This window comes from Rhinopithecus bieti, unplaced genomic scaffold (genome assembly GCF_001698545.2).
Source record: "Rhinopithecus bieti isolate Rb0 unplaced genomic scaffold, ASM169854v2 scaffold_28066, whole genome shotgun sequence".
Taxonomy (NCBI): Eukaryota; Metazoa; Chordata; class Mammalia; order Primates; family Cercopithecidae; genus Rhinopithecus; species Rhinopithecus bieti.
Window position 1 is genome coordinate 1,474,246 of NW_016813021.1, and position 21,032 is coordinate 1,495,277.

The following is a 21,032-nucleotide window of genomic DNA, read 5'->3' on the forward strand; positions in this document are numbered from 1 at the left end:
GGTGACCCTGACCTCTGACAAATCTATCAGTGCTTGGCATTAGTTTGAGCTGTCTTTATTGCTCAAACCAACAGGACAGTTTTCTGGGTCCAGGAGCTCCCCCTCAAAAGAATGAGACCTGTCTCAGTTACTTTTTGGTTTAGAAATTTCTTGAGCATCTTACTAAGCAAGTCATAGCTTCATGCTCCTCAAGGATCCCAGTCAACACTAAGGAGCTAAGACACAAGGAGGTCTCTTGCCACCTTGATGTGCCCTTTCTATTTCCTCCTGTCTCCCTACTTACTCTCCTCGTGGAAGTCAAGATTTCTACCTACCAGCCTTGGGACCCATTCCATCTTAACTCCTTTGTAAAGCCCAGTAGGAGGACAGAGACACAGATACAGGAGCTGTTGGATGGAAAACATTTTATTGGAGTTCCTGAGCCAGGAAAGGGTTATGGTAGGTTGAGAATCAGCGCTCACGCTCGCCCCCTCTCCCAGTGGAAGTCACGGTCACTGGGCATCAGGAGTTGCGCTCCTCAGTCCTTTCAGCTGGAGGGAGAGGGGTCAGGGTTAGATGGGGAACCCCTGGGTGCCCAGTATAGGATGGCACAGATGGAAAGGAATTTCTGCCTCGATGTGAGTTCCCATTCTCCTCTATATGTAGTAGTTAAGATCTCCCTTCAGTTTGGTGAGAAGGTTGATCCTCCTCTCCCTGTCCCCACTCTCTCTTTCATATCCTCTGCTTCTTCCCTTACCCCCAATATCCTCCTAATGCCCGCACCTCTTACCTTAGGAAAGGCATCCCAGTTGAGGAAAGGAAGTTTCCTTTTGATAGACTAAAAGAAAGAAAGAGAAAGAGAGTGATGTGCTGCAGGTCAGCCGGGCATGGATCAGTAAGCATTCCCTTAATGAACTCCCACAGTAACCATAGTAACAATAATGTTATTATTTTGTCATTACTTTATCAAGAGCTAATATTTCCTGACGCCTTATTCTGTGTCTGCCTTGCACGGGCTGCTCTACAAGCACGATTTCAGTGGGTTTTTACAGCAACCTTTTGTGGTGGGATTGTCATCCCCACATCACAGAGGAAGCTGAGGCCGAGGGAGCTGAAGGCATTCGCATGAGGCCACATGCGAAGTCAGTGCAGTCAGGAGATGTGGACCCCAGCTCTGTCACTGACTTTGCCTTCTAAGTGTGGGTGAGCCTCAGTTTTTCCATAGAGGATGAGGGGATTCAAATAAAATCTTGACCGATTAGGCTCTTCCTCTTCTGCAATTGTCTTTGGGGCTCTGCTCCTCCACCACCATCTTAGGAAAACATGGGAAGCCAGGACAGGTGCCGGGGGAAGCTTTCTTCGGTTGACAGCCCATTGGGCAGCATCCAAGCAGGGCAGTCACTCCCTCCCAGAGCTCAGGAACCAATCCGTACATTTAAAGCCAAAATGTGCTGCCACTACCCTGGGATGACGGCAGGCACCCGAGGAGGGCAAGAGGTGCCCGAGCACTCACCTCAAAGAGGGCATGCCAGTTCAGGAACTCATCAGCCTTAAAAGCCTGTGGAGGAAGAGGGACAGCAGAAGCAGGTCAGCTCCAGGAGAGGCCAGAGCTTAGCCCCCAGCCCTTTGGAGAAGGTGAAGGAACCGTGGCAGCTTTGCAAGCTCTCTACCAAGGCATTTATCCCCTCTGTAATGAAGGTATTCATGGGGACAGCACCAGAGAAGCGTACTCACAGATCGCAACTTGTCGATGTTCAGGAACGGGGTGTTAAAGGCCTAGGCGGAAAAGCAGGATGTTAGGAAAGTTGCTGAGAAGCACAAAGAGAGAAAGGACAGACTCATGGCTGGAGGGCCGGGGAAAACAGACGGCTTACCTCAGGTCGTGACGCATAATTCTCAATGGTGCTTTCTTCCTAGAAAGGGAAAGGGAGGAAAAGAGGCAGGTGGTCACGTGATGCCAGGGCCCTCACCCACATCCCTGTCTGCCAGCTCTGCCTCCATCCACAGGCCAGTCCCCGAAAGAACGCAGCCTGTTATCCACCACGGTCTCCATTCCCGTTGCGCACATGGTTGGTGGATGTGCAGGGTGAGGAGGGGGAGTTGGAGAATGGTAAATGTAAGCAGTGTCATGATGGGCAGCAGGCAGAAAGCCTGGAGCCGAGCATTCCTCTCGGGAAAAACTAGCTAGTGCTGTCCTGCAGTCAGCTTAATTCTAAGAGGTGGGGTGTTGTGGAGACACTCATGCTCCGTCCATACAGCTGGGTGGGAAAGATTCTTGTGCAGGTGGGAGCCCAGCTGCTGAGGTGAACCGCCTGCCTCTCACTGATCGAGGTTGCTTTGCTTGTGGCTTTATCGCCACTATTGTTGGAGGCTCCCTTACCCCCCTCGATGGGGACCCCACCCCAGGCCTCAGTGTGCCCCATCGTGTCCTCCCCAGGACAGAGCCAAACTCGGAGCCCGCAGGCTGGATCCAGATGCTCAGATCTCATAAAAATTTGGCTCATTTGTTTTTTGGTTTGAATTAGACAGTTTGAATTAGTAAGAATTCATAAATTCATCCAGATTTCTAGTTTCCCCTAAAAATTTTAAAATTCTAGGCACGTCTTCCCACTCCATGGTGTCAGGTAGTGTGAAAGCTGCACTTTCAGACTGGGGAAGTCAGTCCCCCTTCACCTGAGGCCCCAACAGCCCCCCAGCTCAGTGACACCACTGGCTCGGTCGTCAGCCGCTGAGCCTGTGCCCCTGTCTTAGACTTTTAAATCCAGAGCAGGCATCAGGATTCCTTTCTGGCTGAGGACTGGATGGTAAAGATTCTCACTGTGGTCTGCACTCCAGAGACAGTGAGGAACCACCCGTCACCAGGGTACCGCTCACAGGGGCACAAATAAAGCAAAGAGGGGCTAAGCAGGGGTGTCTCCAGAACACCCCAGCCCCACTCCTCCTAGAGTTAAGTCAGCTGCAGGCAGCACTAGCTAGTTTTTCACTTTGCTCCACCCTCTCCACCTGCTGTCCATGTGGACGCAGGCCTGGGTTTGGAGCTGCTCTGTCTCCCATTGCCGTTCTCCAGTTCCCCCTCTTCCCCTGCACGTCCCCAGGCATGTGTGCAGCTAGAACAGAATGGGTGAACACTCTGAGGGCCCACGGTGGAGATCGTCTGAACCCAGACCACCCACTCAGTCCTGTCTCCTCCCAGGGTTCAGTACATGAGCCTCCCCACACTTCACCATCCCTTCCAGAAAGAGGAGCATCTCTGTCCCAGATGTCTCCCCAGGGATGCTCTGTTCCCTCCTCCCTTCCTCTGAGCCCCAGCTCCTTCAGCCCCCACCAGAATCCAAAACTAAGAGCCATCTAGCCAGGAATGGACAGAAGGTAGAGAGATGGAGGGGTAGGTGGGTAACATGTATAAGAATAAAAATGCAGGTGACATGCTCACCTCAGGACCACCCAGGGTGGCTCCCTGGGCAGAATGGAGCACCAGGAGGGAGAGGAGCACCACGGCAGGAAGGACCGGGATCTTCATGGCATCAAGTTTGGGGTGCTCTGAGGCGGGGCCTCAGTGCTTGCTCTTTATATTCCCAAGGAGGCAGATGAGCACAGAAATGGGGTCCCCACCCCACTGACTCATCCTCAGAGCCTGTCGCCCACCCCCGGGGCTCTGGGAGGGGGAGGCATGGACTGTTCCTCATTTGCCTTGGATTTCTCAATTCGCATTCTGCCCCAGGCACGTGGAAGGTGAGACTGCAATGGGTCTCTTCATGCAGATGGGGCTGAGACAGAGACAGGTTGAACCTGTCCCTCCGGGGGATTGGCAGTGGTACCCAAGCAACCTCTCCTTTTGTCTTTGTCTCTTTTCCTTATATCCCTATTCCTCCCTTAGAATTCAGGCTTTTTTTTTTTATTTTCCTTTTTTTTTTTTTTTATTTTAAAGACAGGCTCTCACTCGTTGCCCAGACTGGAGTAGAGTGAGGTGACCGTGGCTCACTGCAGCCTTGACCTCCCAGGCTCAAGCAATCCTCCCACCTCAGCCTCCCTAGTAGCTGGGACTAGAGGCATGCATCACCTCATCCAGCTAATTTTTTTTTATTTTCTTGTAGAGACGTTGGAGTTTTTTTTTTAATTTTCTTGTAGAGATGAAGATGTCTCGCCATGTTGCCCAAGCTGGCCTCAAACTCCTGGACTCAAGTGGTCCATCTGCCTTGACCTCCCAAAGTGCTGGGATTACAGGTATGAGACCGTGCTCCACACTAATTCAGGCCGTTTTTTCACCCTACCAAAATATATGTAAACTCTTTAGCTTGGCAGTGAAGGCGGTCCGTGCTCTGAACTCAACCCACCTTTATAACTTCTTCCATTACTCCCTTTGTACATACCTCACATTCTGACCAAATTGGACTCCTTACCAACTGTATCCTTCTTTTTCCCTCTTCCAAGAATCTGGCCATGCTGTTTCTTATTCCTAACATGGCCTTCTCTCATCTCCAGTTCTCAGAACCCAGCACTCTTCTTGGATGAAGCTTCCCGGATTTTTCCTGCCATGCCCAGTCCGTCTCTCCACACCTTTCCTTTCACAGAATTCCCATATTCATTCGTTTGTATGTCTCTAGCATTGCATCTAAGTAAGTCATGTTCTTGCCTTGTTTCCCTTTCAGAATATCAAGTTCCTTGAGGTCAGGAGCTGTATCTTGATCAGCTTTACATCCCCCTAGTACCATGGCTCACACAGAATCCAGGTGGAGTCAGCATTAGTCAGATTGGATATGTTAGACTTAGTATTCAAGCATCCTTCTGCCACAGTGTACATTTTTCTTCCATGGGGCTGAACCTTTCCATTTTCCAACTGCCTGTCTTTTACTCTTGGGTCTTCAGAGAAACGACTGTCTTGAGCTAAGATGACAAGGAACAGGGAAACAAAAAACAGGTCTTAGGGTGCCCAGTTGGAGATGGGATCCAGGTACCCTGAACTTGGAGTGCCCACTCCATGTCATTGCCCTAACCCACCTTGTCCCACCTCCGGTTTGGAAGTTGGATCACCTCACTGTGACACAACGTCCTAGTCAAGCAGCCTTCTCCACAGTGAAGTTCAGGTGGCCAAACCGGCTCCTGCTGTAACAGGGAGGGGCTGGGACATGGACCGGCGCTGCCAGGGCAAAGCAAGACCTTATCAACCCAACCTGATGCAATGCACGGTGGCGGCGGCCCTGGGTGGGAGGGCTGGACGGCGTCCATGAACAACCTTTACGAACCCCAGAAGCTGGGCACCTCGGCTCCATCCTCACGCTGCCCCCACATGCCAGTCCCAGACATCCTGCCCCTCTACAGCCTCCTCTGATTTTATAATGGCAGCTTCCCCTTCGCAGAGCTACCTGAGTGAGCACTGCTCGGAGAACACTCCCTTAGCCCAGATGGCCATGCAGTAGTAGATGTCACAGAGTTGGTGCTCCTGGAAGGGACGAGTTAGAGAATGACTGAGGTGGGTGGGGCACCTCCCAAAAGGTTTTCTGGAGGACACAAGTTCTGTGTAATGAATCTTACTAATTAATGAACAGTGACTGAAAAAGCTCATTAGCCACCGTTCCACCTGCATAGGGTCAACTCCAGGAGTGAAGAATCAGACAAAAGAGAACTGATGTTGGGTAATCAGCTATGATTTGACAGACGGGTGGGGGGACCCAGCGCCAGTTTTGGGCTGGGTGATCTAGAGCATCAAACAATCCAACGCCGTCTTCTGTTTGGCTCAAGAGTCTAGTCTGTGATTGTCCTTTGATGATAAATTGCCCTCCCTATATTTTCCTCTCCACCTCACGGTATTAATAAGAATGTTAGCTGAGTTACTGAGGCTTACTATGTGGCAGACCTTGTACTAAGTGCTCCAAATACGTGATCTCATTGAAATGTCCCAGTGATTCTGACACAGGTGGGTACTATAATTACTCACATTCTATAGGCCGGGGAACCACAGCATATAGAGGTTAAATAACTCACCCCAGGTCACACAGCCAGAATGTGATAAGACCAGCATTAGAACGCTGAGCTTCCAGAGCCTAAACCTGTATTGCTCCTCTCTATGCTGGACAGGCTGTGTTACAGCCCTTGTAACACCCTGTGTGAATTAGACCTATGCCCTGAGAGTGGGGAGCAGACGGCATCAAACCCCCACAGGTCCCCTTTACAGTGTCCTTTGTGATGCATAGCCTGCACCATCAGAGGTGGCAGCCCCAAGCATAGGTGCATTCATTTAAATAAATCAAACTGCACGCTCTTGACAAAATGAAAATGAAGAACTAAGGTTAGTGGCATCAGTCCCCGAATGAACCTGTGATTGCCTCAATTTCCAGATGCCTCCAGTAGTATAATCATCTTACCACACCAAGTATGTGTTTACAGACAGGGTTCTGGTTCTGGCTCTAGTGTTCAACATTCTGGTGTTTAAAAATAGGTACTTTTTGTATCGTGCCTCTAAACACAGGCCAACTACTTTGTGTGCTCAACCAAAGAAATTCTGTTCCTATGCTGGACAAAAAAGCTGTCTGTGTTGGACTCACGATTTGTTTCCACTTGGCACCTTCCTGGTAGATTTTCTGAGGGTAATTTTTTGGGGTTTTGTTTGTTTGTTTGTTCGTTTTTTGTTTTTGAGACAGAGTCTTGCTCTGTCACCCAGTCTGGAGTGCAGTGGTATGATCTCAGCTCACTGCAACCTCCACCTCCCAGGTTTAAGTGATTTCCCGTCTCAGTCTCCTGAGTAGCTGTAGCTGGTGTTATAGGCATGCACCACCACACCCAGTTAATTTTTGTATTTTTAGCAGAGATGGGGTTTCACCATGTTGGCCAGGATGGTCTCAAACTCCTAATCTCAAGTGATCCCCCCGCCTCGGCCTCCCAAAGTGCTGGGATCACAGGAGTGAGCCACAGCGCCCAGCTAGTTCCATCTTGACATGATTTTTGCTGTGCTAGCTTTAGAAGCCAGTGTCTCTCTCCAGACTCCTCCCACTTCCTCCATCGACGCTGCCTCAGTACTTTGTGTCCCTGAGTTGGGTTGGGCAGATGGGGGAAGAGAGGGGCAGGAGATTCTCCCTGGGAGAGGGTCCCAGCAGTTCAGGTGATGGGTGGCAGGAAAATCTGCCCGATATGCAGCTCAGCTTTGGATGAATCACGGAGGGTTAATGGAGTCAGGCAGCCGCAGAGACTGGCTCTGCAACATCACATCTCCAGGTCGGCTTGACTTCCTAGCTCCCTCACTGAGAATACCAGTAAACCCCTGTTTTCCCACAGGCCTGCCCCCACCCCACCCCAAATCTGCCAGAACTTGAGTGTGGGTAGGAGGCGAGGCCCAGCCCCGATTGCCCCATTGTGAGACACACCTAGGGCCTGGTAGCCAGCCTCTTGGGTCTAGGGAGGGAGTGGGGATTCCAAGAGATAGACACTGGGTTTTCGGGGCCTTGGCGAACACTAGGTGGAAAGCCAGGAATCCTGGGAGAGAAAGGGGGCTGGGGTGTGGAGTATTAGGGGGCAGAACTCAGGGCATCCCTGTCCCATCCCTTCCTCCCTTCGTCAGGGTTGTCACACCCAAGAAAGCAGCCTCATCCACCAGCAGGTCTGGTTTCTTCCTTTGCCACCCACACTATATGCCCTGTGCTTAAACCTCTCCCAGGAAGTCTTCCTGGATTGGTCTCACTTAATCCCAATCCCTCTCTCCACTGGCTAATTTGTAAATATTTATTTTACTCTTGGTGCTGGGGACTACAGATGGACAAAAGACCTGCCCTACGGAGTCCACATCCTAGCGAAGGAGACATCATAATGCAACAAAAAATAGACACGCAAACAAGATGACTTCAGAGAAGGACAGGTGCTGCGAAGAAAACGGGGCCATATGATGCTGACAGGGCTTCATTGGTCGATGGCCTGAGGGTCTGGTGCAGTGGCTCACACCTGTAGTCCCAGCACTTTAGGAGGCTGAGGCAGGAGGATCACTCGAGCCCAGGAATTCCAGACAAGCCTGGGCAACATGGCAAGACCCCATCTCTATTAAAATACAAATTTAAAAAGGTGGTGCAGGGAGGGAAATTTGAAATGAGTCCTAAAAGCAAACGAAGCTCTGGCTTTCTGAAGACCTTGGTAACAGCCGCCCACGTTCCCTGCTGGCCTGTGCCAGTAGGCCCAGAGGGACCTTAGAGAGGGAGGCCAGGCCCATCGCACAGAGCCGTGGTGAGGAATGGGGCTTTTATTCCAGGGCTAATGAGAAGCTGGTGGTAGGTTCTGAGCAGGGGCTGCTTCCTGGGCATTGTAGAAGAATAGGATCTAAGGAATAAGATGGAAGTTGGGGCTTCAGGAGGTCACTGGAGGAGCCCTGAAAGCAGAAAGGGGTACCCACCCTTAGTTGGAGGGACCCTTATGCCAGGGGACCTTAGCCTGCCTCTGGTGTCACTCTAAGCTTTCAAGAACTGCTTTCAGCTCTTTGGGCCAAGAACACCCCACGAGCCAAGAACCAAGCTCACCTCCGCGTCTCCCGGTGCCTCAGGGACTGGGCTGAGGAGACCTCAGCTCCCCGCGGGTTTCCACCCCAACCCACGCTTCGGGAAGCTCCCTGTGCAGCCAGGATGGAGCGTCCTCCCTGGGACAGCCCCGCGCTCTCCCCCTTGTGGCCTTCAGGAGGTACTGCAAGGCTCTCCTACGGCGTTGAACCGTACAAACCAGCGTCAGGGTTTCAGGACCCAGGAGAGAAGTGAGGCGGAGCGGAAGAGCGGCCGAGCCTTCTCCCAGGCAGGCGGACTGGGTCAGCTTGGTTTCCTCAAGTCAGTTTTGGGCCGAGTTTCTTTCACGTATACATCCACTGTGTGAGGCCCTGTGCCTGTCCTGTGGGTGGAGAGTGACCTAGACAGATGGGGGCCATGCCCTCAGGGAACTCAAACCTGGGAGGGAGTCACTTAGGCTGGCAGGGCTCCTCCTGTCCACCTTTTACTTCCTGTCCCCTGCAGGGATGCCAGGGGGACAAAGGGGTGGGGGATCCTTAATCCGGACATGTTGGACCAGCTTGGTGAGGCTTGGGGCTCCAACTGCAGACCCCCAGCCCCGTCCCAAGGGCTCCTCAGCGTGGAATAAGCCTGGCTCAGCCTGCGCGGCAGCCTCTCCTGTTTCATTGGTACAGTGATGGGGTGGAAGTGTTCTGCCTCCCTCCCTCTGTATCCTGGAAACACAGGACGGTGCCTGTGATAAGGCCCTGGGTTAGATCCAGTGCCCCCAACTTCCTAAGCGCCTCTCCCCAGCCACACCCCCATCCCACGGCAGCCTATCCAGGTGGTGAAGCACAATCTCTACCAGCAGCTTGCTCCTGTTTCCTGCCCTCTTCCTGACCTTCTGGGACTGACCTCCCGCTTTGAACAACCTCTTTCCCCCTGCCTCCTGACTTGAATAGTTCCATTGTCGCTTCTCCAGGCTGCCAAAACACCTGTGGCTGCTTCAAGTGCAAAAAGAACAGTATTCAAGCCGCGTATGGGGGCTCACGCCTGTAATCCCAGCAACTTTGGGAGGCCGAGGCCGGTGGATCACCTGAGGTCAGGAGTTCGAGAACACCCTGGCCAACATGGTGAAAGCTCGTCTGTACTAAAGATAGAAAAATTAGCCAGTTGTGGTGGAGCATGTGTGTAATCCTAGCTACCCAGGAGGCTGAAGCAGGAGAATTGCATGAACCCAGGAGGCGGAGGTTGCAGTGAGCCAAGATCGTGCCACTGCACTCCAGCCTGGGCTACAGAGTGAGACTGAGTCTTTCTTTTATTTTTTTTTTTTTTTGAGACGCAGTCTTGGCTCTAGTCGCCCAGCGCCTGGAGTGCAGTGGCGCGGATCTCAGCTCACTGCAAGCTCCGCCTCCCGGGTTTAAGCGCGCTTCTCCTGCCTCAGCGCTCCGAGCAGCTTGGGACCAACCAGGTGGCCCGCCACCGTCTCCCGGCTAGTTTTTTGTATTTATTTTTAGTAGAGACAGAGTTTCAGCCGCGTGTTAAGCCGCAGGATGGTCTCGATCTCCTGCCTCGTGATGCCCACCCGTCTCGGCCTCCCCAAGTGCTGGGATTACAGCGCCTTGAGCCGCCGTCGCCCAAGCCGAGACTCAGTCTTAAAAAAAAAAAAACACCACCCACCTCGGTATTCAGATATAGATTGGGTGATGATTTTTTTTTTTTTTTTTAACAGATGAGGAAACTGATGCACGATGCAGGCTGCTTGTCAGAAATAAAACCCAGGTCTCATCTCTCTCGGCCTCTGTGCCTTATACCAGTTTCAGGCAGATTAGCTGCCCCTGAATCACTCTTCCATCCTCCCTGAGCCAGGCCATCAACATAGCATTAAAGAATAAAATTTGAGAAACTCATAGGGAAACAAGATTCATGTTTTATTTCCACAGAGAGACTCAAAAGTAGGAAGCTCCTCTTTCCTGGAGAACTGTCACAGTGACTTCAGATCACAAAAGGGAGCAGGTAGAGAAAGATGCTCGTGTATCCGACGAGGCTGGTGGTCACTGAAGCACCACAGTGCAGTAGGAGGAAACAAGGAGACGCAAGCTGGGTCCCCAGCCTAGGAAACAGAGGTGCAGCAGCCGGGCCAGGGCTGGTACAGGCTGGGGGCCAAGGAGAGGAGCTCCCTGACTACCAGTGCTTTTCGGGGCCTCAGTGGTGGTTGGAAGAAATTGCCTAGAAGAAAGAAAATCAAATGGTAGCATGTGGCCATTCCTAAGCCTGCGGAAACGGGGCATCTTTTCACCCAGCGTCTGGGTGCCCACCATTCTTTTGCTGTCCAACCTGTTCACCTGTGGTGCCCCTCACTTTTGCTTCACCTAAAACAAAGTTTGTGGTTCTGCTGAGCTAAGCTATCACCTCTCGCCCCTACAGCCTCGCTGCGTCCTGCCTCTGAACCTTTCCACCAGGAGGCTCTTTTCTCTACAGTTCCCCTGCAACATCTCTATCCTGGTCCCTGTGCTCCATCTAGAACACCGTCTTCTCTTCTCAGAGCTGTGCCTATGTGGTCCCACCTTAGGGTGCTTTCTAATGGTCCTAGGTCATTTTCTTTCTTCTTTTATCTCTTTCTTTGTTTCTCTCTTTCTTTCTCTCTCTCTCTCTCTCTCTCTCTGTCTTTCTTTCTTTCTTTTTTTAGAGACAGGGTCTCCCTCTGTTGCCCAGAGTAGAGTGCAGTGGTGTGATCATAGCTCACTGCAGTTTTGAACTCCTAGGCTCAAGCGATCGTTCTGCCTCAGCCTTCAAGTAACTGGGACGACAGGCGTGTGCCACCATGCCCGGCTAATCTTTCTGTTTGTTTGTCGGTTCGTTCTGATTGCCCAGGCTGGAGTGCAGTGGTGCAATCGCAGTTCACTGCAGCCTCAACCTCCCAAGCTCAGGTGATTCTCCCACCTCGGCCTCCAGAGTAGCTGGGATTACAGTCATGCACCATCTCACCTGCCTAATTTTTTGTATTTTTAGGAGAGACGGGGTTTTGCCATGTTTCCCAGGCTGGAATGGTTTGTTGTGGTTTGTTTTGCTTTTTTAGAGATGGGGTCTTGCTATATTGCCCAGTCTGGTCTTAAACTCCCAGCCTCAAGTGATCCTCCCACCCCAGCCTCACAAAGCACAGAGGTTATAGGCATGAGTCACCACACCCGGCCCTAGATCATTTTATTATGGGTCTTTCTCCACACCCCACCATGAGCTCCCCTCTGCCTTAACACCTTGAGAGCGTCCACGCAGAGCATACCTGACTTCATGTCGCTGCCCACTGAGATCTGAGGATATACCAAGATCCTGGCCCTGCCCTGGGGTGACTGTGCATCCGCTCCCATGTGGCCTGGTGCAGCCCACTCTGACACTCACCTACCAAAACTTCACCCACTGCAGCAGGCCAGGTTGCACCCGGGAAGCCTGCCGGAAAAAGAGAAAGTCTGAGTGGTCACCACAGGGTCCCTTGCACACCCTCTGGCCTCAGGCCCCTTCTCTCTCCAGCCAGATGAAGATCAGGCCCCCATACTCACCGAAGAAGAAGGCGAGACTCCCCCCTGCGAAAAGATCAAAGGAAAGTGATGTGGGGCTCATGGCCTTCCTGTACCCTGCCATGGCCTCCGGGCTCACGAAGGGCCCAGCGGCAAGGGCAGGCTCACACCAGGGCTATCACCAAGGTTTTCCAGTCTGACTGTGAACACTCAGACTGTGGAGTTGGTTTCACAGCACATTTGCCATCCTAAGTGCACTAGATCCAAGATGATATTGAACATGATTCCTGGGCACGTACTGACCAAGGGGGTCAAAAGAGGATAGGCCTCCCTTCGGCCTGCCAGGTGGGTAGACATTGACCACAGATAACCCGGCAGAGTGGAAGCCACAGGCAGTAGAAGCTGCATGTCCCTCCTCTCACCGGCCTGTAGTTTCTCTCAGTGGAAGGTCCACTCCCCAAGGGCGAGGACTTTATTGTCGTGAGAGATGGAACTACCCAGTCTGCTGTCGCTTTGTCAGCCCAATTTGTACTTAGCATATTCATTTACTGATGTTATGAGATGGCTTTCATTGCAACAGAATGAAACCACATTTTCACGTATTTTTTCCTTTCATTTCCTTTGTGGAATAAAGCATCCATTTTCCCACCAACCATCCATTCCCTGGCTGGCCCCTAAGCGCTAGTCTGTTTTCCTTGCCCTCCATTCCATCTTCCCCAAAAAACGTCCACAGAGAGAGAACCTGTGAGGAAGAGCTGCTCGTGTGTTTTGCAGGTGTCATGATTTTTTTTTTTTCAAGACGGAGTCTTGCTCTGTTGCTCAGGCTGGAGTGCAGTGGCGCAATCTCAACTCACTACAACCTCCACTTCCTGGATTCAAGCAATTATCCTGCCTCGGCCTGCCAAATAGCTGGGACTACAGGCGCACACCACCATGCCCGGCTAATTTTTGTGTTTTTAGTAGAGACGGGGTTTCACCATGTCGGCCAGGCAGTCTTGAACTCCTGACCTCGTGATCCACCCGCCTTGGCCTCTCAAAGTGCTGGGATTACAGGCGTGAGGCACTGCACCTGGCCGGTGTCATGAGTTTTTAGAGCCTATATTCTTCTTGGAGAGGGTGTTGGTTCAGTTTTCTCTGTTGCTGCTGCTCCTTTTTAACCTTTTCTGACTGGGTGTGTGTGAGGAGCATTGAACCCTCCTGCCTTTCACTTCCAAACTGTCTCAGGGAACCCAAGTCTCCCTTGCAAAAGGGTGGGGAGGCCTGGACTCAAAGAGAGCGGGATCCAGCCTCAGGCAACCAATTGAGAAGACCCGGGCAGTGAAAGCCTCTCTCCCCATCCCCATGCAGAGCCCCAGTGGGAAGACAGGGCGGTTGCAGGTCTCACCTTTGCAGGGGTCTTGACTGAGTACTGCCCACCATAGGCAGTGGGATACGCATGCTGGTTATAATTGTAGTTCTGTGGAAGAAGTGGGCGTGGGGGTTAGAACAGACGGAATAAGGCCATTTTGCTCTGGAATAAACATCCCACCCTGCTGCCTGGACCGAACCTTTCTTAAAATGCCTGCCTTCTCCCCTCGTGTCACGTGTTTTCTTTTATAGAATCTCCTCCAGCCAGCCAGGGCCCACACCCTCACCTGCCTTTACTGTCCTAGCCCAAATGGCCACCACCTTCTCCTCCTCCTCCCCCTGCCCTCAAGACCTCTCCCAACTCTTCAAGTGTTACTTGGGAGGTAAGGGTAGGAGACCAAGAAAAGAAGCTCCAGAACCTAACCCGGTGGGTCCGTGGTAGATGTCTCACCTTGGAAGTTACAGCTGCCACCTCCTACCAGCCTGCACCTGGCTGAGAACGCCATTGAATGGTGGGGGGGGGGGCGGCAAAGAGAATTTCAGATTGCCCAGACCTGGGAGCAAGGCCAAGGGGGACCAAGGGCCCTGCAGGGGAACCTGAGGACAGAGACAGAGACTCACCTGATCGGCGCCGCCTGCACGTTTCTTCAGTGATGACGCGTCTGCACCCTGAAAGGAAGAAGGGGCCACAGTTCTTGCCTCCACAGTCGTGCGGGCCTTGCCGGGCTTCCAGAGCCCCAGTTTCTCCCTCACCCCACCCTTTCCACGTGCTACCTATAGAGAAGGCAGTGAGCCTGGAGAAGCTGTTGGCCCAGATAGATAGAAGACAGATTTCCACACTCAGCGTTGGGAGCCAGGGAGAGAACCAGGTTTGTCAACTCCTTCCCCACCCATGCCCTGGGAGAGTTGGCAGCTCCAGCCTGAGACTGAGCTAGAACAAGTGAGCTGCAGCCACGCAGGCTCCTCTGGGGCAGACCCAGGCACTGCAGCCCAGCTCGCCTTCTGCCTGCACCAAGTTCTGCTGCTATGCCCGTAGGCCCTTAGTCCCTGCACACCGATGCCATGCCCCACAGGGTGCTTGAAGGAGGGGTTGTTATCTGCAGAAGCTGCATGCTTAGGTTAGCTCTGGGCTGCAGGAAGCAAAAAAAAAAAAAGAGAAATACAAGAAAACAGATAAAGCAACTTAAGACACTGCAGATGCGCCGGACACCCCCCAGCCCCAGCACAGGAGGAGAAACTCTAAGCATTGAAAAGTCATCACGACTTCTCCACTTGGACCCTCTGCCCCGCCACACACACATAGAAAGTGACAGTGAAGTCCTGACTCCAGCATTAACTCTGCCTTATCCATACCTGACCTTGAACCTAAACCCCACTGCAAGCCCTAACCCTGAGGTCACAAACTAGTTGACCACAGGCCACCAGATATTTTTTGCTTGGTCTCCCACTTAAAAATTAAATTAGTTACAATTAGAGATCAGCATCCTGGTTCTTCGTGAAACATCAGACGACCTGCCACCCTGTTCACACACGCATGCATGACCGCACTCAGCTGAAGTCGACCTCCCCCTTCGCAGGGCCCCACCTGTCCAGCCTCATGTACTTGGCACATGTAGACGCGGGAGCAGGCAGCCCTTACCTCAGTGACCACAGGTCCTGTTTCTCAAAGGCTACTGGCCATGCACAGTTGGAGTGTGGTCTTTGGCACAGTCCAGAGGTCCAGCCCATCCTCCCTGACCCAGGTCTTCAGACCCTCAGCAGCTGCCTCCACTAGACAGGGACCTGACCCCTGCATACCGCCCTCCCATTCCCCCTCAGCTGTCCTCCCCATGCCCCAGCCTAGGCCCCTTCTTCCCCACAACGCGTTCTCCCCGCACCTGCGCACCCTGCGGTACCCACCCAGCCGTGGCTCCCCTGGGTCCAGGCCAGGCCCAGCAGGAGCAGGAGCAGAGCAGAGGCAGTGGCCAGCTTCATGTTCATGTGCTTGTGGAAGCCCCAGCTCTTGGCCTTGGCTTTTATCCTAGGGAGGTCCTCCCACCCTGCTCCTCAGTGACTCACAGCTTCTCCCTCTCACCCCGCCCCCACTTGGGATTGCACAAAGCCTGGGAAAGTGGGAAGGGAGGGGAGGAAACTGGGACAGACACCTGGGTCAGCGGCTCGCCCAGGGCCCCGAACCCTGTTCCCAGAGCTGAGAAGTCCTGCCCCCCTTACCTCAATAATTGCTTTCCAGTTGAGGAAAGGAGTGTTGTGTTTGAAATCCTGCAGGGAGAAGGAGGGCGGAGTGGGCCGGGGAGGCAGAACCCAGCGGGTGGTCTGTGCAGCAAATTGGGGTAGTTTCCAGATCTCGGATAGGAAGGAGCTTTTGGGTGTGGTTTGGGGTTGGAGGAAGGTAAGCACGTGGGAGATTGAGGGTGTCAGCACTTGAGATGGTATTGGTGATAAGATTTGGGCGATAAGATTTGGATGAGCTGTCTCAAAAATGAAAAGAGGAGGAGTTTGGAGACAGATGGTGGGAGCAGAGGGTGGCTGCCTTGAGGGAGGCTTGGGGCGTCAGGAGGGCCAGGCCCCCATTCTTCAAACAGCAAGAATTCTCCTACCTCCCAGAGTCGGCTGAAGTAGAGAAGGGCTCGGGTGCTGGGGGGTGGGACTTGGTTCTGTGGATGAAAGGGGGTGAGCAGGTTAGCAGAGAGCCTGGGCACGCTCACCCACCCCTCCTCCTGCTACTGCCCTTTCTCGGCCTTCAGAATGTCATTGTGACTAAGGTTTGGAACGGGAGGAGCTGGGAGTCTTTAGGGACACCAGAAAACCATTTTTGGAAACACAGGGAGAGAGAGAGGCACTAACCAACTCTCCCTGTCCCAGAGCATACAATGTTCTCTATCCCAAGTCCCCCAGCCTCCAGCAGAACCTAATTCTAGCAAAACCTCAAGACTAGGACCTGCCTCAGAGCATCCCCTTTCCACCTGCCAGGCCTCCTCCGTCCCATTTCCCAAAGCTGTGGGCTGCAGTCACCCCTTCCACACCACCCTGGACAACAGCGGAGACGTAAGAAAGGAGCAGAGACCAGGAGTTTAGGGCAGCTAAGGTTTATTTCAAGGGCAAGGGCTGAGATTAGTGATGAGAGAGTGGTGTTTTAAGAAGGGAGTAGGGGGCTCCCATCCATCTGGTGGCTCCTTGTCTGGAGGTCACGGGATGCGAGAGCTCCTCTGGTCCTGGGCAAAGAAATAGGTTCCCTTTTTTTTTTTTTTTTTTTTTTTTTTTTTTTTTTTTTTTGAGACGGAGTCCACTAGCCTGGTCGCCCAGGCTGGAGTGCAGGTGGCACCATCTGCAGCTCACTGCAAGCTCTGCCTCCGGGTTCACTGCCATTCTCACGCTGCCTCACAGCCTACCAGAGTAGCCTGGGACTACAGCTTTGCCTGCCACCATGGCCGCCTAATTTGTTTTTGTATTTTTAGTAGAGACGGGGTTTCACCGTGTTGGTCAGCGGTGGTTCGATCCCTGATTGTGATCGCCTGCTCAGCCCCCAAAGTGGCTGGGATTACAGGCGTGAGCACCGCAGCCCGGCCTTTTTTTTTTTTTTTTTTTTCTGAAATGGAGTCTCGTCTGTCACCAGGCTGGAGTGCAATGGCCACGATCTCAGCTCACTGCCGAACCTCTGCCTCCTGGGTTCAAGCGATTCTCCTGCCTCAGCCTCCCAAGTAGCTGGGACTACAGGCGCACACCACCACACCTGGCTAATTTTTGTATTTTTAGTAGAGATGGGCCACATTGGCCAGGCTGGTTTCAGACTCCTGACTTCAAGTGATCCGCCAGCCTTGGCCTCCCAAAGTGCTAGGATTATAGGCATGAGCCACCGCATCTGGCCAGAAACAGGCTCTAAAGAGAGAGCTCGAGGAATAGCAATTCCCGTACATCGTGAGCTGACGCAAGGGTATAAAAGACCCCTGCTCCAGAAATCTACAGGGACCTTTTGCCCCGCTATCCAAACAAACCCAGATATCCCCGCGTGGGCTTGAGAACCCCCTGCCTCGTCAGGAACATTACACTGCGTTTCCCTCTGCTCCCTCCTCACTCTGTCTGAAGTCCTCAGCTCCCTCACCCCACTGTGGAGAGGGGGGCTCCATTCTCTCCCCTGCCCACCTCTGCCCTACCCCGCTTTCTAGGAGATCTGCCTCTTGAGGAGCTGGCCCAGATGAATCCTGCCTCACTGCGATCACTCCCTCGACTGATGCCCTAGATGGGCAAAAATGGCAAGGTGCCTGTCCTGGCTCTCTGGGAAGTATCTATATGTGCCCCGGCTCCCCATCAGACCCTCAGTTCCCTGTGACCCAGGAAAGAGTCTTGCTTCTACCAGAAACCATTCTCTATGAAACACAGAGGCCGGATGCAGTGGCTCACGCCTATAATCCCAACACTTTGGGAGGCCAAGGCGGGCAGATCACTGGAGGTCAGGAGTTCGAGACCAGCCTGGCCAACATAGTGAAACCCCATCTCTACTAAAAATACAAAAATTACCCGGGTGTGGTGGTGGGCACCTGTAAACCCAGCTACTAGAGAGGCTGAGGCAGGAGAATCGCTTGAGCCCAGGAGGGAGAGGTTGCAGTGAGCCGAGATCAAACCACTGCACTCCAACCTGGGTGACAAAGCGAGATTCGGTCTCACAAAAAATAAATAAATAAATAAATAAATAAATAAATAAACAAACAAACAAATAAATGAGAAAGAAACACAGAACAAGAATCCACTGTAGCTGGGCGGGAACATCTGCACTCTCCTGTCTCCTCAACCTTCTTCCTAAAACGTCAGACTTCGATTTTCCTGAGCCCAGTCTTCTTTCTTTTACATTAAAGGCCAGAAACTCCACTGCTCACAGGGGCCAGTTGGGTGGCTAAAATGACTGTGACAGGTAGGGACAGTCTGGCCACTAGAGAGTGACCCTCCCACCTATTCCCAACACACCCTACCTAGGCCAAGCAGCAGCTGTTTCTCAGCTCTCGCCTAACCCTATCCCGTGGAAATGGAACCTAGCGTTGCCAAAGTTTTTGAAAGAAACCCAAAATCCAAATCATTATGTGAAGTCTCTCCATGTTTAAACTAATTCATATTCTAAAAAAAAATAGTGGCTCAGAAACCCATCCTCTCATCACCAGTCGCAGCTTCTGCCGGGGGTGTGTCTGTGTGGGCTGTCTGTCCTTCCTCCCCTCCCTTCCAGTCCAGCCCCCTCTCCTCCAGAGGTGCCTCTGCTACTCAGGTATCAAAGCAGCCTAGCCAGGGGTTCCCCTGCAAGAGGGAAGTGTGGGCAGGGAGGAAGGAGGGAGGGGTTCTGGACCCCAGCTGCGTTTTTGTTTGTGTGGGAGAGACTAATGCCTGTCACCTGTGAGGCTCTCGGCCACTGCTGGTTCCTTTCTCTGGGTGTCCATCCTCTCGGGGCGTCTTAGCTCCACCTTACTCCTCATTCTGTGTACCCTCTAGGAGTCAACCTACGCTCCCCTCAACCTTCCCCATCTCAAACGGGAAACTGAGGTTCGGGACCTGCTCGGGTCTATGTGTTGAAGCAGCAAAGAAGCCCATGCCCTCTGCCCATCCTCAATCCCAACTGCTCCAGATTCTCCCCGTCTTTTCAGGTATCCTCTGTCCTCCCTCCTCCACCCCCAGTGTGTTTAGTTTTTGTTTTTAGCACTGGCCTAAATGCTTCCTTAGTAGCCAGCGTCACTTTCCCCAGCTCACTGAGCAGAGGTTTAGCTTTCTTCCCTATACCCCTCTCCGACGAAAATTGGGATCACAAGGCCTTCCAGCCCTTACCTTGCTTATGGCATCCCAGTTAATGAAACCCAGCTTGGATTTAAAATTCTGCGGAGGAAACAAAAAGAAGAATGGCCAAACTGAGTCATAAGGTAATTGGCCAAGAGAGGTCAAGGGCCACTGCTGACTGTTGGTTTAGAAAGAGGACCCCAGCCTGTGGGGCCAAGGGCAGGGATTTTCCAAATGCAAGTGAACAGGGCCATCTCGCAGAACTCACCTTCCAGAAAGTGTCAAAGTTAAACATCCCAGGAGATGTCTCAGAGTTCTATGGAATCAAGGAGAAATGGGATGAGATGAAGAAGCCACTTTGTGAGCCAGAGGCGGGAGATCTGAGTGGCAGGAGGGGAGGCGAGGATTGCGTGACACCATGGTCCCAGCCCAAGGTGGAGTGTCGCCTCCACTTACCACAGTATTGACTCCACCAACAGCGTCACCTCCTCTGCTGCCCCAGCTGGACCCTTGCCCCTGGGTGGGGAAAAGGGGGACCGATGTCCATGGCTTATGCATCCTATCATGCCTGCCACCTGTCAACCTGCCCCGGATTGCTTCATCCCCACCTCGGTCCAGGCTTCCTGTCCTCCTCTCTGTAAAGCCGCCTTCTCTTCCTTACACAGCACCTAAAAGTTCACCTAGGAAAGTCTTCTTAGAATAGCTTGCTCCCATGGAACCCCACTCAGTCCCCTGAATCTCAATATTCAGACTCTTGCCTTCACCCTGTTCTGTCCCCAAAACACCCCAAGTAATGAGATTAGCTAGCGCGTAGTCCCACGGCACGCCAAGCACCGTGCCTTATGCAGCATCTGCCTCCAGAGTCTGGACTCCACAACACCTTGGTCTAGTGGTGACACAGAAAGCTGTACAGTAACTGAAGGCTGCGTGAGTCAGGCTTCACTGTCCTCATTTTACCGGAGGAAGCTCAGGCTCAGAGAGGTTAGCTGACCTGCCTGAAGATACACAGATGACATGATAGAGCTGGTGGTGTTTTTAATATATATCTTAAATTTTTTTCGAGGCTGGGCACGGTGGCTCACGCCTGTAATCCCAGCACTTTGGGAGGCCAAGGCGGGCGGATCACGAGGTCAGGAGCTCGAGACCATCCTGGCTAACACGGTGAAACCCCGCCTCTACTAAAAATACAAAAAAAAAAAATTAGCCGGGCATAGTGGTGGGCACCTGTAGTCCCAGCTACCCGGGAGGCTGAGGCAGGAGAATGGTGTGAACCCGGGAGGCGGAGGTTGCAGTGAGCCGAGATTGCGCCACCGTACTCCAGCCTGGGCCACACAGCGAGACTCGGTCTCAAAAAAAAAAAAAAAAAAAAAAAAAAAAGAACTAGTACTTGTTGGTTGCCTTTAAAAAAAATGTATTTCCTCACAAGCCAACTTCCATCCATATTTAAAATACAGTCACCTGTATTAGGTGAGTAGTCTCTAAAAGATTAATAAGGTTGGCCTATTGAGACTATGGATGAAAACTGCGAGCAAGGAGGTCAAGTAGCCTGCGAGATTTAAACACTGGACTGATTTTGACCCGGAAGGCAGAGGACAAGTGTACCTACTGCACCCTGTATCTGCAAAAATGCAACCCAAACTCCTGCCAAGTAGGAGGCATTAGGAAAACTGGTAACCCTTAAAATAATTGTGCAATCAATCACTGCAAGAACTAGTTGGAATATGCACATTAATACCGAGCGAGGTCATCATGATTAACATTGTGACAATAAATACCTGAGGAAATCAATAATGATCAGCGATGATTTTAAAGGGTTGCAACATAATTCAAACATTTTACCCTGAAATGCGAATGCTTTTAGGGGACATGCCACATACAATTTTCCTGGCGAGCGACCCCGCAAGCAGAAGCAGCGCCTAGCAGGGCCACTCGCCTGGCAGGGCCACTTCCCTGGCAGTGGCCTGGGCTCTAGCGCTGAGAGGGAGGCTCC

At 52.4% G+C, this 21,032-nt stretch overlaps 2 protein-coding genes and 1 long non-coding RNA gene across 9 annotated transcripts in view; 1 reads left to right on the plus strand and 2 right to left on the minus strand.

The window, feature by feature from the left end:
• Window positions 1–387: 387 nt before the first annotated feature.
• Window positions 388–5,159, minus strand: KRTDAP (keratinocyte differentiation associated protein). 3 transcript variants are annotated; one of them, XM_017847525.1, is made up of 7 exons: window positions 4,978–5,159; window positions 4,380–4,863; window positions 1,854–1,892; window positions 1,714–1,755; window positions 1,493–1,537; window positions 770–817; window positions 388–530 (listed from the first exon to the last, which is right to left on the minus strand). In XM_017847525.1, exons 2-7 carry the CDS (start codon window positions 4,440–4,442, stop codon window positions 492–494), a joined length of 276 nt encoding a protein of 91 aa, XP_017703014.1. In that variant the 5' UTR covers window positions 4,443–4,863; window positions 4,978–5,159; the 3' UTR covers window positions 388–491. The 3 variants fall into 3 exon arrangements, with proteins under 3 accessions (XP_017703014.1, XP_017703012.1, XP_017703013.1); XM_017847523.1 differs by having other exon boundaries at window positions 4,350–4,863; XM_017847524.1 differs by lacking the exons at window positions 4,380–4,863; window positions 4,978–5,159 and adding an exon at window positions 3,413–3,843.
• A 1,061-nt stretch (window positions 5,160–6,220) lies between these two features.
• LOC108512308 (uncharacterized) lies at window positions 6,221–10,306 on the plus strand. Of its 2 annotated transcripts, none has more exons than XR_001880562.1 (3): window positions 6,221–6,265; window positions 7,723–7,825; window positions 10,162–10,306. It is a non-coding gene; the product is annotated as an uncharacterized LOC108512308 (long non-coding RNA). The 2 variants fall into 2 exon arrangements; XR_001880563.1 differs by having other exon boundaries at window positions 6,235–6,349.
• Window positions 10,307–10,339: 33 nt separating this feature from the next.
• DMKN (dermokine) overlaps window positions 10,340–21,032 on the minus strand; it is a 16,643-nt gene continuing 5,950 nt past the window's right edge. For 2 of the 4 annotated variants that reach the window (XM_017847595.1, XM_017847594.1), the window contains 3 exons: window positions 19,311–19,358; window positions 19,094–19,141; window positions 16,465–16,503 (listed from right to left, as the gene is read on the minus strand). In XM_017847595.1, the coding sequence (XP_017703084.1) occupies window positions 16,477–16,503; window positions 19,094–19,141; window positions 19,311–19,358 (123 nt within the window). In that variant the 3' untranslated portion in view covers window positions 16,465–16,476. Of the gene's footprint in view, window positions 10,659–11,828; window positions 11,877–11,986; window positions 12,011–13,328; window positions 13,401–13,912; window positions 13,961–15,190; window positions 15,297–15,502; window positions 15,551–15,888; window positions 15,946–16,464; window positions 16,504–19,093; window positions 19,142–19,310; window positions 19,359–21,032 lie in introns of those variants that run through there. The other 2 variants (XM_017847593.1, XM_017847596.1) reach the window with 2 other exon arrangements.

Coding starts and splice junctions, on each gene's coding strand:
- KRTDAP (XM_017847523.1), bottom strand. CDS start 4,442: ATGTTAGGAATAAGAAACAGCATGGCCAGATTCTTGGAAGAGGGAAAA. Junction 818..1,492: donor ACTGGCATGCCCTCTTTGAG/GTGAGTGCTCGG, acceptor TCTTTCTTTTAG/TCTATCAAAAGGAAACTTCC. Junction 531..769: donor ACTGGGATGCCTTTCCTAAG/GTAAGAGGTGCG, acceptor CTCTCCCTCCAG/CTGAAAGGACTGAGGAGCGC.